The sequence below is a fragment of the Amphiura filiformis genome, unplaced genomic scaffold (assembly GCF_039555335.1).
Source record: "Amphiura filiformis unplaced genomic scaffold, Afil_fr2py scaffold_134, whole genome shotgun sequence".
In the NCBI taxonomy this organism is placed as follows: domain Eukaryota; kingdom Metazoa; phylum Echinodermata; class Ophiuroidea; order Amphilepidida; family Amphiuridae; genus Amphiura; species Amphiura filiformis.
This window is the reverse complement of record NW_027305598.1, coordinates 27,062-50,301: the sequence shown is the minus strand read 5'-3', so window position 1 is coordinate 50,301 and position 23,240 is coordinate 27,062. Positions and strand designations below refer to the sequence as shown.

Below are 23,240 nucleotides of genomic sequence, written 5' to 3'. Positions count from 1 at the left end.
GAAGTTTTTTGTTCGATATGAGACTTCAAAAAATATGATTTGATTCACAAATTAAATAAGTTTAATTTTACTTTACTTACTCTAAATAAGAAGACAGGTGAACAGACAAAGTGCTGCATAAACTCATGCGCAAATCATGTATCATTAGTGTCAACTTCGATATTTTAGTGACTCAATATAGATTAAGACCTTGGGTCAAAATATCTAAGTTACCATTTCCACAATTGAAATGTGTAGTTGCCCATTATTGGGTCAATATTTTCTTCCGTGCAAAAAGGAATCATCGATTAACAAGAACACGACCAAATCGATTTCTTGCAACAACTCACGTCACAACTTATAGAGAGTAAACAGTGTTTTCGTAACGCAGCATTACCCGGACGTACGGAGCTGACATCAAATACTATTGGCCTGCCCCATTTACCTGGTATTACCATGATGATATAATGGGGAAGCTTAAAGTTTTTGAAGTAGTTTTTAATGATGAAGATCCTCTGTATCGAGCAGGAGACTTAGTATCAGGACATGTAAGACTACTTTTATCAGAGCCTAAAGACGCCGTGCGTGGTAAGGAATTACTTAATGTATTGCTAACCTGTTTGAGTAGTCGCCGGACTTAGCATAACATATTTCTATTTATCAATTAAGATAAGAATGTACTGTTTTATTCATGTTAACAAAAAACAAATACGGTTTCTGGTGATGTTCAAGAAACAGCAGTTACTCATTCATTCAATATTGGGACATTTTTTAAGATGATGAATTCGTGATTGCTCAAGTTGTTTTAAGTTGTTAAGCAAAATAACTGGGGCAGAAAAATACCTTGAGAAACTATCATGTCTATAAATATAGCACACACTCGATAATACTGATCAATTGTTCAATGAGCGAAAGTTATATATGTTGACAACTTGCAGCGCACACAATCCTGTAATAAAATCATTAATGTTCTCATATATCAGATATAGGGTCCACAACTTATAAGTTCCCCCTAAATACTTTTTTTTTTAATAAATCGAAATATCTAATGTAATCGAATATTGAACGAAATGCAAAACTTGTAAATGAATATGTGTAGCCTTATTTGTTATACACATATGGACCAAATTATAGCGTCACACGTCATTGTGTTCAGTCACAATGGTTCATTATATAAAAAAAGAGACCGTTTTAAACAGTGTTAAAAGTTGCATCTGAGTCCATAGGAGTCAACTCTCAAACAATACAGTAGGCTAGGCCTATTCATGTGTTTATTCAAGAAAACCTGACTGCTATGGACTCAGGTGCAACTTTTAAAACGGCCTCTTTTCTTACATAATTAACCATTGTGACTGAACGCAATGATGTGTGACGGTATAAATTGATCCACAGGGGATATCTGTTTACATTTTTACATTTCGTAAAATATTTTTCGACTTATTAAAAAAATTATTAGGGGGGAACTTATAAGTTGTGGACCCTATATGTGACTTTTTGGACAAGGTGTTACATTGAATAAAACCCAAGAGCGAAATATATTTGTGAAGTGTTGCAAAAGTGTGGGGGGTGGGAATCTGGGGGTCCAAAAGAAAAATATGGGGGAGGGGCAAATGCCCCCTGTAGACAGTAAGCCACTGGTTTTATTACGTTTTAAAGTATTTCCTTAACTGCAATCTGGAAGCTTTAGTGAGTCACAGCAGAAGATTGAGCTTTTATTTGAACTAAACACAAACTGATGATACAATATTGTTTTCCATTTCATTCAGGAATTTGTATCAAATTCAAAGGTTATTCTAAGACATATTGGAAGGAGAAGGAGACCTCAGGCGTGGACGAAAGCGAGCGAACCCGATCTGTCACCTATCTATCCAAAGAATTTTACTTCCACGAACAACTTATCATTCTAGGCAAAGGTAAGCATTGGAACGCCAATAACCATGATGACGAGGGAGTTGCTCGAAAGTGCTCCCCGTAAGCGAAAATAAACAAGTAGTGTTGAAGTTTAATTTAAATTACTCTCACTTCATTACCAATGATTACCACTACCATGACCACGTATGAATCTGCATATCCTGAAACTCTTTTAACATTTCATGAAAATGTGTATTTCCCTATACTTTGTACAGGGAAGATCCAAGCAAAATTGTCTGAAATCGGGAAATTTCCTGAAGATTTACCAAACGAAACACTGATGTGCACGAAGTGACTTTGGAAAAGGTCTGATGAACTCAGCAGAAATCATGACCACGTTGTGCAAAATTAACCATTTAAACACAGCAGATATGACCACGTTGTGCAAAATTAACCATTTAAGGCGAGGAAAAAATAATTGGAAACTGTTCATTTTGATAAGATTGTCGGTTCAAAGTGATAACAAACCTAATTAAATTTAACAGTGTATCTCATCAAAGCGAATAGTTACGGGATCAAAATAGTAGGGATTCTATTAAGGGCGTACTACACCCATATATTGCTTTGATTGGTCTAAAAAATATTTTTTCATTTATAGCTAGGCGATATATGCACGGATCATGTGAAATAAAAAAAATTATGAAAAAACACCGTGAAAGTGTCCTTTTTCACCTATTTGTCGTAAAGTTGACTGGTTGATAAGGACGCTTATTTTTTTTAGCGATAGTCCTATAATACGTCTATGTCAATCTCAATCTCAAGACAATGTAAGATGAATTCTACACCATCCGTGTATAAGGACAATGTAAGATGAATTCTACACCATCCGTGTATAAGGACAATGTAAGATGAATTCTTCACCAGCCGTGTATAAGGACAATATAAGATGAATTCTACACCATCCGTGTATATGAATTCTACACCAGCCGTGTATAAGGACAATGTAAGATGAATTCTACACCAGCCGTGTATAAGGACAATGTAAGATGAATTCTACACCAGCCGTATATAAAGACAATGTAAGATGAATTCTACACCAGCCGTGTATAAGGACAATGTAAGATGAATTCTACACCATCCGTGTATAAGGACAATGTAAGATGAATTCTACACCACCCGTGTATAAAGACAATGTAATATGAATTCTACACCATCCGTGTATAAGGACAATGTAAGATGAATTCTACACCATCCGTTTATAAGGACAATGTAAGATGAATTCTACACCATCCGTGTATAAGGACAATGTAAGATGAATTCTACACCATCCGTGTATAAGGACAATGTAAGATGAATTCTTCACCAGCCGTGTATAAGGACAATGTAAGATGAATTCTACACCATCCGTGTATATGAATTCTACACCAGCCGTGTATAAGGACAATGTAAGATGAATTCCACACCAGCCGTGTATAAGGACAATGTAAGATGAATTCTACACCAGCCGTGTATAAAGACAATGTAAGATGAATTCTACACCAGCCGTGTATAAGGACAATGTAAGATGAATTCTACACCATCCGTGTATAAGGACAATGTAAGATGAATTCTACACCATCCGTGTATAAGGACAATGTAAGATGAATTCTACACCAGCCGTGTATAAAGACAATGTAATATGAATTCTACACCATCCGTGTATAAGGACAATGTAAGATGAATTCTACACCAGCCGTGTATAAGGACAATGTAAGATGAATTCTACACCATCCGTGTATAAGGACAATGTAAGTTGAATTCTACACCATCCGTGTATAGTTGGGATTCTATTAAGGGCGTACTACACCCATATATTGCTTTGATTGGTCTAAAAAATATTTTTTCATTTATAGCTAGGCGATATATGCACGGATCATGTGAAATAAAAAAAATTATGAAAAAATACCGTGAAAGTGTCCTTTTTCACCTATTTGTCGTAAAGTTGACTGGTTGATAAGGACGCTTATTTTTTTTAGCGATAGTCCTATAATACGTCTATGTCAATTTCAATCTCAAGACAATGTAAGATGAATTCTACACCATCCGTGTATAAGGACAATGTAAGATGAATTCTACACCATCCGTGTATAAGGACAATGTAAGATGAATTCTTCACCAGCCGTGTATAAGGACAATATAAGATGAATTCTACACCATCCGTGTATATGAATTCTACACCAGCCGTGTATAAGGACAATGTAAGATGAATTCTACACCAGCCGTGTATAAGGACAATGTAAGATGAATTCTACACCAGCCGTATATAAAGACAATGTAAGATGAATTCTACACCAGCCGTGTATAAGGACAATGTAAGATGAATTCTACACCATCCGTGTATAAGGACAATGTAAGATGAATTCTACACCACCCGTGTATAAAGACAATGTAATATGAATTCTACACCATCCGTGTATAAGGACAATGTAAGATGAATTCTACACCATCCGTTTATAAGGACAATGTAAGATGAATTCTACACCATCCGTGTATAAGGACAATGTAAGATGAATTCTACACCATCCGTGTATAAGGACAATGTAAGATGAATTCTTCACCAGCCGTGTATAAGGACAATGTAAGATGAATTCTACACCATCCGTGTATATGAATTCTACACCATCCGTGTATGTAAGATGAATTCTACACCATCCGTTTATAAGGACAATGTAAGATGAATTCTACACCATCCGTGTATAAGGACAATGTAAGATGAATTCTACACCATCCGTGTATAAGGACAATGTAAGATGAATTCTACACCAGCCGTGTATAAAGACAATGTAATATGAATTCTACACCATCCGTGTATAAGGACAATGTAAGATGAATTCTACACCAGCCGTGTATAAGGACAATGTAAGATGAATTCTACACCATCCGTGTATAAGGACAATGTAAGATGAATTCTACACCATCCGTGTATAAGGACAATGTAAGATGAATTCTACACCACCCGTGTATAAGGACAATGTAAGATGAATTCTACACCATCCGTGTATAAGGACAATGTAAGATGAATTCTACACCACCCGTGTATAAGGACAATGTAAGATGAATTCTACACCATCCGTGTATAAGGACAATGTAAGATGAATTCTACACCATCCGTTTATAAGGACAATGTAAGATGAATTCTACACCATCCGTGTATAAGGACAATGTAAGATGAATTCTACACCAGCCGTGTATAAGGACAATGTAAGATGAATTCTACACCATCCGTGTATAAGGACAATGTAAGTTGAATTCTACACCATCCGTGTATAAGGACAATGTAAGATGAATTCTACACCACCCGTGTATAAGGACAATGTAAGATGAATTCTACACCATCCGTGTATAAGGACGATGTAAGATGAATTCTACACCATCCGTGTATAAGGACAATGTAAGATGAATTCTACACCACCCGTGTATAAGGACAATGTAAGATGAATTCTACACCATCCGTGTATAAGGACAATGTAAGATGAATTCTACACCACCCGTGTATAAGGACAATGTAAGATGAATTCTACACCATCCGTGTATAAGGACAATGTAAGTTGAATTCTACACCATCCGTGTATAAGGACAATGTAAGATGAATTCTACACCACCCGTGTATAAGGACAATGTAAGATGAATTCTACACCATCCGTGTATAAGGACAATGTAAGTTGAATTCTACACCATCCGTGTATAAGGACAATGTAAGATGAATTCTACACCACCCGTGTATAAGGACAATGTAAGATGAATTCTACACCAGCCGTGTATAAGGACAATGTAAGATGAATTTTACACCATCCGTTTATAAGGACAATGTAAGATGAATTCTACACCATCCGTGTATAAGGACAATGTAAGATAAATTCTACACCACCCGTATATAATAGGGTGATTCACAAAAAATGAAATTGGTATTTTTCAACGGGACACCCCCTCATTTTGTTCATTTTGATAATAAAATCATACCCGCAAAATATGAAAAAAATTCAAAAAAGTTTAGGGGGTGCTACCGGTCAATGAACTTTTGTACACAAAGTCAATGGGATTTATGAGCCATTTTCTTTACAACACAAAAAAGCCATGTTAATTTTCCCTGATTGTGCCAAAAATATTTGATCATAGTGTGAGTAATGTCCTTAAAATAAATGCTAAAGAAAATTGTAAAAATGTTAACCGCTTTCCAGAAAATTGCATTTTGGTGAAAACTGTTACATTTGGGGCAAGGCAGTTGCTGGAACAGCCAAAATATTATGGTACTTGGCTAATATAAAGGTGAGGTTTTGAACTGGCCACTATCCAATGTTGTGACCCCAATTTATATACATTTCTTTTCAACCATGGTGAATCTAATCCTTCCTGTGGTCATTCAATTCAAACAATACAAATCTTCATCAGGTATGGCCATAATGACCACCCCTGATACAGATGTATGGATTTTGATAGTTACTATTACATAAGATTTCAAAAGCTGGTATCACCATTGGGGTAAACTAATATGTGAAGAATTTTAATCTTTTTTTTTATCAACAGTTCAGTTCAATAAGGTATAAATTTGGGGTGCCTGGTGGGATTCCAGGGGATATCCCAGGGTATTCTTTTCTTGAGCTACACTCCCTCTGTCACTTTTGAAACATTTTTATTATTACAGTCAACTATGAACTTTAATTTGGTAAAACCCATGTTTTCACAAAGTTAGGTATATCATTGAACATTTACTTCAGTTTTGCAAGCCTGGTAGACTTTTTAGGCCCTGAAATAAGCGTTTGAAATTTTTGACAAAAATCCCATTGACTTTGTGTACAAAAGTTCATTGACCGGTAGCACCCCCTAAACTTTGTTGAATTTTTTTTCATATTTTGCAGGTATAATTTTATTACCAAAATGAACAAAATGAGGGGGTGTCCCGTTGAAAAATACCAATTTCATTTTTTGTGAATCACCCTAGTGTATAAGGACAATGTAATATGAATTCTACACCATCCGTGTATAAGGACAATGTAAGATGAATTCTACACCATCCGTGTATAAGGACAATGTAAGACGAATTCTACACCATCCGTGTATAAGGACAATGTAAGATGAATTCTACACCATCCGTGTATAAGGACGATGTAAGATGAATTCTACACCACCCGTGTATAAGGACAATGTAAGACGAATTCTACACCATCCGTTTATAAGGACAATGTAATATGAATTCTACACCATCCGTGTATAAGGACGATGTAAGATGAATTCTACACCACCCGTGTATAAGGACAATGTAAGACGAATTCTACACCATCCGTGTATAAGGACAATGTAAGATGAATTCTACACCATCCGTGTATAAGGACGATGTAAGATGAATTCTACACCATCCGTGTATAAGGACAATGTAAGTTGAATTCTACACCATCCGTGTGTAAGGACAATGTAAGATGAATTCTACACCATCCGTGTATAAGGACAATGTAAGATGAATTCTACACCATCCGTGTATAAGGACGATGTAAGATGAATTCTACACCATCCGTGTATAAGGACAATGTAAGATGAATTCTACACCATCCGTGTATAAGGACAATGTAAGATGAATTCTACACCACCCGTGTATAAGGACAATGTAAGATGAATTCTACACCATCCGTCTATAAGGACAATGTAAGATGAATTCTACACCATCCGTGTATAAGGACAATGTAAGATGAATTCTACACCACCCGTGTATAAAGACAATGTAAGACGAATTCTACACCACCCGTGTATAAGGACAATGTAAGATGAATTCTACACCACCCGTGTATAAGGACAATGTAAGATGAATTCTACACCATCCGTGTATAAGGACGATGTAAGATGAATTCTACACCATCCGTGTATAAGGACAATGTAAGATGAATTCTACACCATCCGTGTATAAGGACAATGAATGTAAGATGAATTCTACACCACCCGTGTATAAGGACAATGTAAGATAATAATGGAGGGTTCTTAGTAGGCGCACAATCTTCAAAAGAACTCAAGGCGCACAAACAATAAAGACAAACAAGTTACATATGTGAATCCGGAAAAGCACGAAGAAAAAGATGAGTTTTAAGTTGCTTTTTGAACTGCGTAAGCGAATGTGTGTTACGGAGGCTGTTTGGAAGCGAGTTCCAAACAGCCGGGGCAGCGAAATGAAAGGAGCGTTCACCAGCCGATTTTAGATTTACACGGGGAGATTTCAATAATCTTTCAGTAGAAGATCGAAGTGATCGAGCTGGTTTGTACGTGCAGAGCGTAGCAGACAGATAAGTTGGTAAAGTATCTTCAAAGTGCCGAAAAGCAAAAACAGCTAACTTATACTGAATCCGAAATTCTAATGGCAGCCAGTGAAGCTCATATATGACGGGGTGATATGCTCATACTTCCTTTTCTTCATGATTAAACGGGCGCGCAATTTTGTATTCTTTGAAGTCTGTTAAGTTGGTCAGTGGTGATACCAGTCAAGGACGAGTTACAGAAGTCAAGACGTGATGTAATAATTGAATTGACAAGACATGATGTAGCTTTATCAGACAGATAAGGCCGAATACACCCAATACGTCTTAAAGACAAAAATGATAAACGGCAAACTTCACTTCACAAGATGAATTCTACACCATCCGTGTATAAGGACAATGTAAGATGAATTCTACACCATCCGTGTATAAGGACAATGTGAGATGAATTCTACACCAGCCGTGTATAAGGACAATGTAAGATGAATTCTACACCAGCCGTGTATAAAGACAATGTGAGATGAATTCTACACCATCCGTGTATAAGGACAATGTAAGATGAATTCTACACCATCCGTGTATAAGGATAATGTAAGATAAATTCTACACCATCCGTGTATAAGGACAATGTAAGATGAATTCTACACCATCCGTTTATAAGGACAATGTAAGATGAATTCTACACCACCCGTGTATAAGGACAATGTAAGATAAATTCTACACCATCCGTGTATAAGGACAATGTAAGATGAATTCTACACCATCCGTGTATAAGGACAATGTAAGATGAATTCTACACCATCCGTGTATAAGGACAATGTCAGATGAATTCTACACCATCCGTTTATAAGGACAATGTCAGATGAATTCTACACCATCCGTTTATAAGGACAATGTAAGATATTTTGTCATTCCTTCATACAAGACGTGGGACTGGGCTGTTGCTCACTTTTGGAATAACTTCGCCATTTTATAGAGTGAAAGTGTATTCAAATTGTGGCCAACTTACACAATCGACCATTTTGGACATGCAAAATACATAACAAGTTTTGGGAAGTATACAGACACACCCCCACACCCCCACACACAGCAATGTTCTTGCTGCCCAGAGCATTGAAAACGTTGCCAAAAAATAAAGCGGTATCCTACAATGGTCCATATTTACATGGATTATGCTGACTCTTGTGGCTCTCATTTAAAATGTATCAGGAACACATGCTTTATTTTAGTATCTGTGGTTTTGCCAACTCAGTACTGTAGCTGGTTCTTTGGTTAAAAAACACGATTCTGTTACAAATATTGGGATTTCCACACGCGATCGAAAATTGTCGGAGAAAGGAGCTCCTTTAGAAAGCACAGACAGTAAGATCAACAATGGGTATCTACATTCGAAGCTTAAACGCTTGTTAGAAATTTACCATCGATTTCAGGCAATTGGACAAAGCGAGTTGTAGAATTCGAAGCCATCTGTAGAAAAAGAGCGTGAACTTAATGACGTTGAGCTTGGGACATCACAATACGTGTTTTAATTAGTGTTAGACCTGTTATAATAATATGATAATTATGCCGACCCCAACTTCCTAACCCCCCTTGAAGTCTAATGGTGCGTCTCTTATCATTGACAATGACACAATCGTTAATTGTTATTTTATTATTATCATTATTATTATTGTTGTTGTTGTTGTTGTTGTTGTTGTTGTTGTTGTTGTTGTTGTTATTGTTGTTGTTGTTGTTATTGATGATGTTATTATTATAAGATTATTATTATTATTATTATTATTATTATTATTCTTATTATTATTATTAGTAGTAGTAGTAGTATTATTATGTGTTGCTATTCTTCGAGTTTCGAGTTCCAGGTTTTTTCATTTCGAGTTTAAAATTTTTGCGAGTTTTTAGCATAATATTAATACTTCTTATTACAGATGAAACAGCAACAGACGGCAATGCAGCCAAGATTGTATTACACGCCGGAGAACATTTATTTCCTTTTAGTTTTCGAATTCCCATTAAACCGTTACCACACCCATTTGAAGGGTTCTACGGACAGGTCCGATATAAAGTCACTGCTAAGATCGACAGGCCTGCTAAATCACATTACAAGACTCAAACTCTATTTTGCATCATTGGAGCTGGTATTGATCTTAACACAAAACCTGATTCCCAGGTAAGAATGATAAAACCAATCTGCGCCGATGCGGATTTGAATAAACCCAGTAGGCTATACAGTTAACCAGGCGGGCCTAAATATAAATATAAGTATTTTAGAATAAAACACGCAGTCCACAACGCACATAGCCTTGGTCCAAGGCTTGGGGGCTTTAAGTCACAGATATTATAGGTCTATCATTACTTTATTAAATACTTTAGTATCCCAATATTATACAACCCCCTCATTGCATTGATCACATCGCCAACAAATGTGCTGATTACCTACAGTGGTTTCTTGGATATTTATCACTGTGTAATTCTATTATCTATAATGGAGCCCATGTTGCACCTAGCACCACTTCTAATCCATATAGGCAAACTCAATATTCTACACATAATAGGACCAAGTATAGGCTACTATAGTAAAATAGGGATAAATAGTGCCCTCACTATTATTCAGGACAAACTCAAAAATTATAATGCCCTGGACAGAGGTTTACATGTATCATACCTTTATCCATATTGTTAACAAGATTGTAAACTTACTAATTTTGTATAGACCTACATGAATTTTTAATTTCTTGATTCAGTGATACTAATGTAAGCCTATATAGTACATGGTGTGTATGTTAACCACATGATATGGGCCTATAATATCATATGTCACACCTCTCATAACCTAATAATTTAGGCATAACATGAAATTTCATTGATATTAATTCAATTTTACTATCCTAAAAAAGTCAAAAAGACTTGGTCAAGTCTATACGCACAGGCGTAAACTTACTAGCCTCAGCACACTTTATAATAATTCACTGATCACTGTGGCCCAAGATACGCCATAAAAACCAACAATTAGGGTCTTGCAACTAAGACGCGCACAACCTATAGGCCTAGGGTAGCTGCAGGTAATATGGGACAGCAGGTAATATGGGACACCTGTTTTCATTTTAACAAAAAGTAGCTTAGAGAAGGTAAACACTTTAAGTTGATTTGTTAAGTGTTTAGAGACACCAATTGTGCTTCTAGAAATGCAGTTTTGGAGTCTGTGTATCAAACTCTTGGAAATCAATGCCAAAAAGAGTGAAATTGCCCAAAAAAGTATGTCGTTTTTTTGGCCTGATATAAAATCAATGACGTCACATTTTATGATTGTGTATCCAAAAACGCTGGTACTGAGGGGGCATTTGTCATTTTTTATGATCTTTAGGTGATGGGTTAAGCTTATCAGCATGCAGCAGGTAAAATTCCACTGACAAGTGGCACTTTCCTTTTATAAATGATTATTTTCTCTGATTTTCAACTGAATGGGTGCAGGTAATATGGGACACATAGGAAATTGTGTGCATTGTCAATGCGAAAAGCAAAACTATTTAGAAAATTGAATTTTCTTGTAGAAATTTGCATTTAACATTCAAAATCATGTAACAAAAATGTTTTTAGAACAAAAGAGTGATTTTCTGAACTTTTGATTTTCACCATAGAGATAACACAGTGTCCCATATTACCTGCACATGCAGGTAATATGGGACACTTGACGATGACGTCATTTTGACGTCATAGCGTCCAAACAAACATAAAAACAAGGTAACATTGCCTGTTTTATTAATCTTAAAGGACAGGTTGTTCATCATAACAATCTCTTGTGGGCATATCTTCTTTAGTTTTTATGCAAATAAGCTAAACGTCCTTGTAAACCATCGCAACCAGGATCAACTCCCCGAGTTCGCGTACAGGTAACCAACACAATCTGAATATTAGCAGTTAGTTCCTTTCCTATAGGGACATTTCAAGTTGGCTCAATCAAGCCTATTTCACGAGAACAAACGGCGCTGGCTGGGTCTCGAATCTCCGAACACCAATGCACCGGAGTCTAACAGCTTAGTTCTTATATCAATTAAGCTAACTTGACTGCTTTAGGGTGCGGTCACATAGAAGTATACGGTACACGGTATTCGCTATACGATATACGCTCATTCGATCAGGCTGAGTTCAGGCTGACTATATTATGTGAACTCAGCCTGATCGAATGAGCGTATATCGTACAGCGAATACCGTATACAGTATACTTCTATGTGAACGCATGTATGTATACCTATGCACCTAATGTTCTATCTTGTCTGTAGGCTTATGTTAAAGACCGGAGCTAGGCGTTGCTAAAGACCGGATCTTATGTTAAAGACCGGAGCTAGGCGTTGCTAAAGACCGGATCTTATGTTAAAGACCGGAGCTAGGCGTTGCTAAAGACCGGATCTTATGTTAAAGACCGGAGCTAGGCGTTGCTTACCTTATTTCATTATCTCTTAAAATCTTATTATCAAAGGGAAAAATCATGTTTGTGACAAGATGACAGTATTGTGTTAAAGGCTCTTAGCAACGATTCCACCAAACATCTAAAATTTTATAAATTAAAGTCTGCACAAAAAGTAACTCAAGCTGTTATAAATACGCCTATAGATTCAGAACTAATAATTGTTTTCACAATATTTCAACATAAAAAGAAGGATCATTTATTTACGCGCATTTTGATACCCCATTTGTCCAATTTTGTTCAATATTGACAATACAGCACCCCAATTTAAAAGTTGCAGTTATTTGTATTGATTTGAAGTAAGCGCGAAGATAATGGCGGGCTTTACTTGTTTACAGTGCTGGCATTATAACATTGATCGCTGTAAACTGCAACTTTTAAATTCGGATATTTTTTCTGTAAAAGCACTACTGTGTTGTTAATATTGAACGACATTTGACGAATGGGGTATAAAAATGCGTGTAAATAAATCATCCTTCTCGCTATGTTGAAATATTGTGAAATCAATTATTAGTTCTGAATCTATAGGCGTATTTATAACAGCTGAGTTACTTTTTGTGCAGACTTTATATTATTTGTATATAATATATTATTATGTATAATTGCCACTGAATATGTTTCGTGTGAAAACATTTTTTCAAATCGTTGCTAGTGTCTTTAAATTGTGTAGATGAATTTGCGTCTTTGAAATTTGTTTTGTATGCTTCTTGTGTTATAAAAAGTTATGAAAAACAAAGAAATAACATGACAAAATAATAATAATAATAATAATAATAATAATAATAATTATAATAATAATAAAAACACCTTTTCGACAAAAATAAATTGAATTAAAGGACATACTGATTATTTAATATTTATCTATTTGAGTTTCTTTCTCAAAGCATTGATGATGTTATTGATCCATCTGCAGGAACAATAGATTACGTAATGCATTGTTCCTTAAGGGGTGGTGCAATAATTATGTGTACCCCCGGGGTGGTGAATTCTCAAAATGGTCTGCCAAAAATCGCTTGCCCCCCCTTTGGCCGTGCCAAAAAATCTTTCCCCCTTTCGACGTGCCAAAAACCTTTGCCCCCTTTTGACGTGCCAAAAATCTTTGCCCCCCCTTACATATGCAAGATTTTGGGGAACCCGAATTTAAAACCTTAAATTGTCATATCATATAATGCGAGCGCAGCGAGCAGGAAATTTTGCATATTTGAACGTGTTTCTAACGTTTTCCTACGCCTTTTTAGGGCGTAATATAAAATGGTACCCAAAATATCTGTGGCAAAAATTGCTTGCCCCCCCTTTCGACCTGCCAAAAATCGCTTGACCCCCCTTTTGACCTGCCAAAAAATGCTTGCCCCCCTTTTGGCCTGCCAAAAAATCTTTGCCCCCCCTATAATTCACCACCCCGGGGGTACACATAATTATTGCACCACCCCTAAGCCGATTTGATTCATTGACAAGCTATTCATCTTTCGCCATTAAATTGGTAACTGACCTGACAGCGTATTAGGATCAGTTATAGCAAAGTTTCAGCAAAGGGTTACTAAAAATATTGCATAGAGTTGTATTAAAAAGCTAAAAATAAGCAAGTAGGCTTGATAGTAATACTTTTAAAGATGGCGGTCTCAATCCCAGCATGCACTTGAATTGTGTGGTGGGTCGTCGTTTCGATCCCAGCACGCACTTGAATTGGGTGGTGGGTCGTCGTTTCGATCCGCAGCATGCACTTGAATTTAAGTGGTGGGTCGTCGTTTCGAGGCGGGAGGAGAGAATTCAGCTTAGCTTAGCTTAGCTAAGCTAAGCTAAGCTAAGCTAAGCTAAGCTAAGCTAAGCTAAGCTAAGCTAAACTAGCAAAGCTTATCATACACATTTCGGCACGGTTGTCAAACATAAACTATGTTTAATACTAGGTACTTCACACTGAACAAAATTATTTACAACTAAGAAGAGTAACACCACTTCACTGTTTTCACAAGTTAAAAACATTAAAAATCACGGAGACGAATCAATCTCCACATCAATATATTATAAAGAGCACACCACTCTGACTTGTAAGTATAATCTAATATTGCACACCATGAGTGATTTTTTTTAATACGTTGTATTTAATCACAGATACCGTCAATCGGAGAAGATGAGAAATCCGTGTGTTGTATGTGCTGTGTAACCGGCCCTATCAAAGTATCGGCTCAAACAAATAAGAGTGGCTATGTGCCTGGAGAATTTATCTGGGTTTCCGGAGTTATACAGAATCAAAGTAGTCGAGAGGTTATAGATGTTACAGCCAAGTTAGTACAGGTGAGTACATGTGAGGGCAACTGCGCCCGGTGCCGGTTTTATCCGATCCGGGGTGATGCTGATAATATTTGTAAACGCTCTTTAGGAAAGTCATAGTTCATTGAATCTACAACCGTGTGACAAAACAAGCGAAAATAGTAACTTTTTGAACAAGATTTGCAATTTAAGGTGGTATTGGATGCATTTTCTAGAAATTAGGAAATGCTTTGAGCATGTTATAAACAGATTAATTAAGTACGTAGGGTAAAGTACACTGATCAATATGCCTTTTGTTTGGAGCAACTCGGACATACGGTTTCCATAATACATCAATTTATATTTTCTTTGTATCCTATTGTTTTTGTCAATAATCAATCTAGTTAATGAGCTAAAAGCACTGGAAAGGCTCATTAATATGTAATTTTTGCCAATATTTTGCTAAAAATCAATGCATAATTGTTCAGGGTACATTTATTTTGCATACTTTTGCCCTGAAACTTGGTCAAAGTGTTTCTAAAATGTTCTAATGTATTATATAGTGAAGCCGCCCTCTAATTTGCATAATTAATGAGCTAATTTGCATAAATGCTAATTAATTATGCAAATATGTATATTATCATCGAGGAATGTTTTATATTCATGCATGGTATATGCACTTTTTAATTTTTAAAGTAGCCAAACCTCCTCCGTGGACAGAGTGAAAAACGGGTACATTTCTTTAAGGGCTGGGGTATGAACGTTTGGACAGTATTTATTGTGGGACATTAGAGCACATCAGACATATCGAATTGCATTCTGAATATGAAGAATGTCATTCTGATATCAAATAGTTTTGATTTTTGAAATTCGCAATTTAATACACATTTTATGGCAAATCATTAAAAATTGATATTTTGATATTTAACAGTACTTGAAGTAAACTTTATAAATCTGATGATTTATACTTAAAAGTGTATGTAGGTGGGATGAAAAGCCGACGATCAATTGAAAATTTTGACCTTTCGTATTGAAGATATGGATTTTTTCCCCAAAACACCAACAAAAATTAGGTCTTTTTGGGAAAAAATCCATATCTTCAATATGAAAGGTCAAAATTTTCAATTGACCGTCGGCTTTTCCTCCTACTACATACACTTTAAGAATATATCATTAGATTTATACAATTTACTTCGAGGACTGTTATATATAATTTGTCATAAAATTTGTATTATATTGTGATTTAAAAAAAGAAGAAAATTATTTGATATCAGAAAGACATGCTTCGTATTCAGGTGAGGTGCTCTCATGTCCCACAAAAAATACTGTCGAAACGCAATAAACGCTCATTTTGGATCCCTTAAAAGGGCATATCTTCAAAAGTTATGAGCCGTTTGAAATAATTGTTTCGGTTTATTAAAGCTAACGGGTAAAGGCTTCTTTACAAACCAACATAATTATACTGATCAACTTTTCTGAAATAGGAGAAAAACAGGGCGCAATGAGGGGCCTCTTTTTTGGGGGACACCCTGTATAAAAAGTTCTGATTGGATGAAGGGAACACTTGAAGTTTCGACAAAAAAATTACAGAGGCTTGTTTTCCAGCTAGAAGCTCACACAGCTCTTACGATGCTATGCACTGAACTGTGTAGTGTAATCAAATACCCCGTTCACATTGGGCAAAAGTCGTAATCGACTTAAGCCGTATTTTGAATTACGACTGCAAATTAATTCGTTCAGTGGGCGTTTACACTGCATCGGCTTAATTTGATTTCAAATTCGCATTCACGAATATCGAATTCGTTTGTTACCAATGGTAACGGCAGGTAAATACGAATTCAACAACGTGTTCGTTTACATTAGCAAAAAGTCGTAATTAATGACGACTTATTCGAATTCACTTGAAATGAATGATGATACAAATCATCATTGGAATTACGACTTTTGAATTACGACTAATTACGACTGTACCTGTTTACACTTATGATACAACTTAAGTCGATTACGACTTTTGTGAATTCGATTACGACTTTTGCCCAATGTAAACGGGGTAAAAGACTGTATAGAGACAATTCACTGCTTGCTTGTTAGCTCTTGGATGAAAATGTTTGCTCAGGTGTACCAAGGTGGAAACTATGCATAGATGGTTTATAAGAGTATCGTTTTTGTAAACAAACCTTTCCATAATTAGGGCCTATGTCTTTGAGTTTCAAGTTTGAATTTTCGAGTTTCAATATTCGAGTTTCAATATTCGAGTTTCAATATTCGAGTTTAAATCTTTGGACTTTCAATATTTGAGTTTATTGAGACTCGCAACTCAAAGATTAGCAACCCACGTCCGGGTGGGCCCGTGCGTGGTACCGGTGTCAAAGGTGTTCTCAGAAAGAACAAATCCTAACAAATTCAGCAATTTTATTCCAAATAGTAGGTAGGTTGGGTGGGGAGTGGGGCCCATTGTCATCGCCCCGATATCTTCATGGCAGAAATCGCCATGGTAGGTTAAATCCACAGCCACGCATGGTCATTTTGTTCCGACCTGTTTAATAGTTTTGAGACGCATAATGGGCCGAGGGACATCCGACTAAGGCTATTGACAATAGCTTGGTGCTGACTTCTGTACTAGTCAGTGAGCATGGTATTCGCCATGAGGTCATCTGCTTTTAGACTGTCTCCACCAGTGGCCGACGCTGCGCTATAGTTCAGCACATATAAAATCAGAATTTTTGTCAGTTTTTGAGCTCAATACGCACGGTTCTTTCTCAATACGCAAGCTAACGACTATCATATCCTTTCAACACATATATTCAATACATTCAAGCGCAAGCATCGAAATATGGCTTCTTTAGAATAAAAAAATTACGGGAGATATTCCGTCGGCTGTATTCCATAGTGGCGTATAATGATTTTTGGTCAGTTTTTTGAAAATTGGCACATATGTTTTTTTTAATGATGTTCTCTTTCATTTTTCTAAGTCTCATCTGTCAAAATTAGCTAATTAATTAGTAATTAATTAATTAAATGTGGCGTATAGTTACAAAGTGAAATTGTGTGTTTTCCATAGTGGCGTATCGACTATACGCCTCTTTTATACACATTTTATAATTGTGATGCGATCAAGCAAAATCAGTCGGAACTCAATAATATAAAATTTTCGGTTTCTCATAGGATAATAATAAGCCTTCTTAAAGCTGCATTTTGCAGAAAACCCCACTGAAATTGAACAACCAGTTCTAAACATATGAGCAATTAAAGAGTTTCCAAAACAACAGGAAACAAAAGGAAATATTTTCTTTGCCTGGCTATCTCAAAATCAATATTTCCGAGTTCCGACTGATTTTGCTTGATCGTATCACAATTAAGAAATATCGGCAAAAATGAACAACATTGTATGTCATAGTGGCGTACACCTCGGTACATGTCATAGTGACGTATCGGACCTATACGCCACTATGGAATGAAGCCGGCGAAAAGTAACGCCATAGGGATTACACGGCGATCGAGGTTGCGTAAGGTTAACGTTAGGTTAGGGTATTGCGTTTTGCGTGTTTTCCATAGTGACGTATAGTTTTGTACTTATTGTTTTCAGTTTGCCAGCAATATTATGTATTTATTTCTTTTGAAAGCTGTTAGGCTGGCTTGAGCATTTTGTTTGAACCTAGTCCCATCAGGATCTAGGTGTGTCTCCACACGGAGCGATCGTTTGAACAAGCAAGCAAACAAACAAACTAAATGTTCCATTACGTTTCACGACCTGGAGAGAATTGATCAAACATTGAATTCCCTCCTGAGGATCGTATCTGTCAATGAGTTGACCAGATAACAATGATGTCATTATAGCTAGAGGCAATATATAACACAAATGGGTCAATGAGTTACATAAAAATGACCTTGTGTGGGATTTGGTTCCCAGGAAGTGAGTTTTGCCTGAGGCAATTTGTGGTTAAATGTTGATCCCTCACCGTCGATTTGGTTGAAAAAGGAGGTGAGACATGATTAAATCTCTTCAGGTAACAAAACGTAATGCTATTTTTATGTGCTCTTATCTGACTGCAGACAGTGATCTGCGTGGCTAGACGTGAGGTTAGTGGTCGACCACACACACGATCCCAAGTAAGAGTTATTTCTAAAGTCAAATGTGAAGGCTGTGATGAGTATTCCAAAGTTTCATTTTCTCGGAAGCCTCTCCTGATCCCATCATGCCCACCTTCTGGCCTCATAGCGTGTGGACTCATTGATATCCAATATCATGTTAAGGTAAGTAATGGCACCGTTGTTGCAATAGGCCTATAATTATTTTACCGAAATAAATCACCCATTCATTGTGCTTGTTCAGCTTGTTTAATAGGTGATTTTGTTTTTATCATATTATTCTGATCCAATGTCAACATTTTTTTTCAAAAAATAGATATAATAATAATAAAATACATTTATAGAGCGCTATAAACACAGTTTCAAAGCACTGTACATTAAAATACCAAGATACCCAAAATTCAAATTTTACAAGTTTTACAAAGATAAAAGATCAGTGATCAAGATACATAGCCTGACAAATTAAAAAGTATACCACTGCAAATATTATAAACAATTTATAAAACACTATAAACCAGCACAGAAAACTTATTTAAAAATGCCCTTTAAAAGCATCAGTTTATGCACACAAATATACTACTGGTAATGTAACCTTAACCAAAACATAGGGATTTATATGGATTTATTTTTATTTTTCTTCTTTTTTTCAATTTTTTTTCAAATTGTTCGATAATTAGCCTCATTTACTCGTGTTGAGCCCTGTGGTTGGATCACATATTTGTTTCGGGTCTTTCATTTTTGTGTTTATTTCTTTCTTTGGTCGATGGTTTTGAAGTTTATATAATCATATTTTATACACTACGTTCTATTTTTTTAACAGTTTGATGCAGATATTGGGCGCACGCCATTGGATACTTACATCTATTTGCCGATCACTATAGGGACTGTACCACGCAGCAGCTCCAATGCCGTATGGTCACCGCGGAATGGTGAAGTAATCACGCAACAACCCTCAGGTACGTCAATATCACAAAAGAATGGAAACTTTTCAAAGAAGTTACTTTAAGTTACAAAACCGAACTGGTTAGTTTATGCACTAGGTAGGGCTATGTAATGGCATAATGTATTTATATAATATTGAATGACTTTTAGTGTGAAACAAATTATATTGCACGAGATAGTAGAATATTGCGAGTCGGCGACGAGTGCAATATTTTTGTATCGAGTGCAATATAATATTATCACAGGCGAAAATTCATTGAAGTATCCTGCGCTATCTTCAAGTCACTTGGTCCTGCCGAGCCTCGAACCCACGACAGTGGCATCCGAAGTTTTTCAAAAAAAAAAAAAAAAGGGGGGGTGGAGGGGGCATAGGACTCGATCCCCTGACTGTTCCCAAATATTTTCCTCGCTTCGCTCGCCGTAATTTGTAAACCACCTACATTTGTGGCTCTTGAGCCACAGCGCATCTATTTTGTTTTGTTGCCTAAGGTTTTGGAAACACTTCAACTGTTCATATCTTTGGAATTATTAAATGTTCAATTTCAATGGGGTTTTCTGCAAAATGTCGCTTTGCAAATGCTTTATATAATCATGTAAAAAACTGAAAATTTAATATGGCCGACTTCAGACTGAATTTGCTTGATCACACCACATATTACTTAAATAGAATGAATAGATTAAATAACGAAAGACATGTGACATAAGGACATAATAACTACTTGTAACGGGTATGTAAAAATGCAATGAATCTAATTAACATAATTATAATCTCTGTCTGTCTGTCTGTCTCTCTATCTTTCTATCTCGCTCGTTTTCTTTTTTATTCACAGCTACAGCAAGACAACTTCAACTAGTTGCAAGATATGAATCTTCATGCGAAGGACCGCAATCAATACCTAATAAATATGGCTATACTTTTGGAAAACTAATGTTTGCACCCAAGTACCCAATGTACAACTTTTCCCTTCCGGATCCAGATAATGAGCCTCCATGTACATGTCGTCCGGACCAGATCCTGTTTAACTTGTAGATTATTCATTATCGCGGTGTTTTCCAAACTGTACTTTAACCGTCCCTATAATTGTAACCTGAGAAGTGCTTTACGCAATGCGTACAGCGTGCAGAGCGACATTCGAGAACTTTATATATACGTTCGGGAGGCGGAGGCACTCGAATATGATCATGATGAAATATCATGAAAGTGACGTGTCTGTGCTTACTGGAGTAGGCCTACGACACTAGGGGTCTAAATGTGACGATTTTTGTCAAAAAAAGTGGGCCATTCAGTGGCGGCTTTTGGAAAATGGGGGGGTATTATGTGTGGACTAACGCTAAAAATTGGATGTCATTGCGTGAAAATAAATACCATGATCGTATTCTGATTCGTTGAACCTTCTAATTAGCATATTTTGGGATACCTCCATATTTCAGGCATGAGACTGCACTTTCCGAAAAAACTAAAAATGCGCGTGAAATTGGGCAAAAAGTACCAAAAACAGGCTGAAATTAAATAAAGTTGCGGAAATTTTGCTTAAAAAAACTGAATTCAGTTAAAAAAACCTGAAAATTCTCATGCCTGATATTTGGTTTACAAGTTTTACAAGTTTTATTTGTCTCTATGCCACCAAAACATTTGGTATAAGATATAATTATCATAACTTGCAATATCATACAATATAACAAAAGTGTACAAAAAGAGAGAGAGAGAGAGAGAGAGAGAGAGAGAGAGAGAGAAAACCATATTGTAACTTTTTCATAATAAAAAGACAAAACTTTGCAAGTTACTCGTTACCTCTCTGGCTGTTTAAAAGAGTGTTCATTTTAAGAGTATTTGGTCTGAAATTTAGGAACAGCCTCCTTTCTTCAGCCAGAGACGGACATTGAAAAAAAAGTGGAATTCGTCCCCAAGTTGAGCGTTTGTGCACACGGGGCATATTCTATTGTGCCGCTCAAGCCCTGGTAACGCCCGTAACGATCGGTATACGCGGTATTTTACTGTTATTACCAAGGAGGTTAGATATAGAAAGGAGAGGAAATAGATTACGTAACGCATATTGTTCCTTTGTGCCAATTAGAGTTTCCGCCAAGCTATTCATCAATAGGTACCTTTTGTTCGGGACAAAGGGCTTCCGCCATTAAATCGGTAACTGACCTGACAGCGTATTAACGCTATATAGGCAGACCACTGTCAATAAGTGATTAAATGAAAGTCAGGTGAAAGCGCCTACACGAGCGAGAGCTAGAGGTACCTTTTGTTATAATACCACCCAAGGGTGGTACTCTACGCCACTGCTTATGTGTGTCCATAAGAAAGAATAAGTGCAGAGAAAGGAAAAGAAAGGAATGAATAAAGAAAATAATAATTATTATTATAGAATCTAAGCATATAACAGCACTAGGCAGCCATTTAATGATGCCAAAACCTTTATACGTTACGTGATTAAAACACCCAGTCAGATATATTTCACACCTGCCAAACACAAGTCACCCAATTTCGATAACTGGACGTTGAATCAGAGAGTTGATATTCTTGAGAGGGCACTCTTTTCACGTGGTTTCTTTTCCAACGCTAAAAGATCACGAATTTTGGTGGTTTGCAAATAAAAAGTGTCCGCACTATCGATTGATTACGTAACTGTTATGAATAATTTATTAGGTTTTTCAATGCAATCGCCTCGACCCATTAATACATATTATCTGTATTATCAAAGTACTTGGAATAGCAATCCGGTGAGTTCACTGAACTACGCCCTAATACTGATGGCGTTTCAATGGCGTTTAATGGCGCTAATCCTCTCCATACACAGATGAACAAATACAATAGATGAAGGTCAACACGTATGACCTCCTATGTGACATGTTATATGTGATGTACAAAAACCTGAATATCATAAAGATCAGTATTCGTTTGTGCATATGAACTGCACATTTACGTTGCTAGATATTACTCATTATATATAATGACAAATATTGGTATTATGACAATACGGTATATACATTGTATATAAAACGACTAATAGATCCTACTATCATGGCGTCAGGTCAATGTTCATCATACCCCGTATGTTTCTTAAAATTCATTCATATTTGAGACAAATTGCTGTGCCAATTTTATTGGTGCACAAGTAGATCCGTGTTTTTTTAATTTTCATTTCCTTTTAATGAAAGAATTAAGGTTTTCCACTGCACGGTGGCCACAAGGGTGATACTAATTTTAATGCTATATTTTCAAAACGAATACGTGCTCCCGGTTGGCTCTATAGCGATTTCACAGAAAAGGTATTTCTAGTGCAATGCAGCGTCGGACTCTAGCTGAGAGCGTAGCCTAAGTCATTCCGGACTCAAAAAAGGGCTCTCCATACACAAATGAACAAACACAAAGGAGGGTAGTCTCC

General features: G+C 36.4%; 1 protein-coding gene across 1 annotated transcript; it reads left to right on the top strand.

Moving 5' to 3' along the window:
• The first annotated feature begins 323 nt into the window (after nt 1-323).
• LOC140145100 (arrestin domain-containing protein 3-like) lies at nt 324-21,612 on the top strand. The gene is made up of 7 exons (XM_072166880.1): nt 324-567; nt 1,746-1,892; nt 10,031-10,272; nt 14,677-14,859; nt 18,868-19,068; nt 19,724-19,859; nt 20,676-21,612. The coding sequence occupies exons 1-7, from the start codon at nt 447-449 to the stop codon at nt 20,873-20,875; spliced, it is 1,230 nt and encodes a 409-aa protein (XP_072022981.1). The 5' UTR covers nt 324-446; the 3' UTR covers nt 20,876-21,612.
• Nucleotides 21,613-23,240: the final 1,628 nt, after the last annotated feature.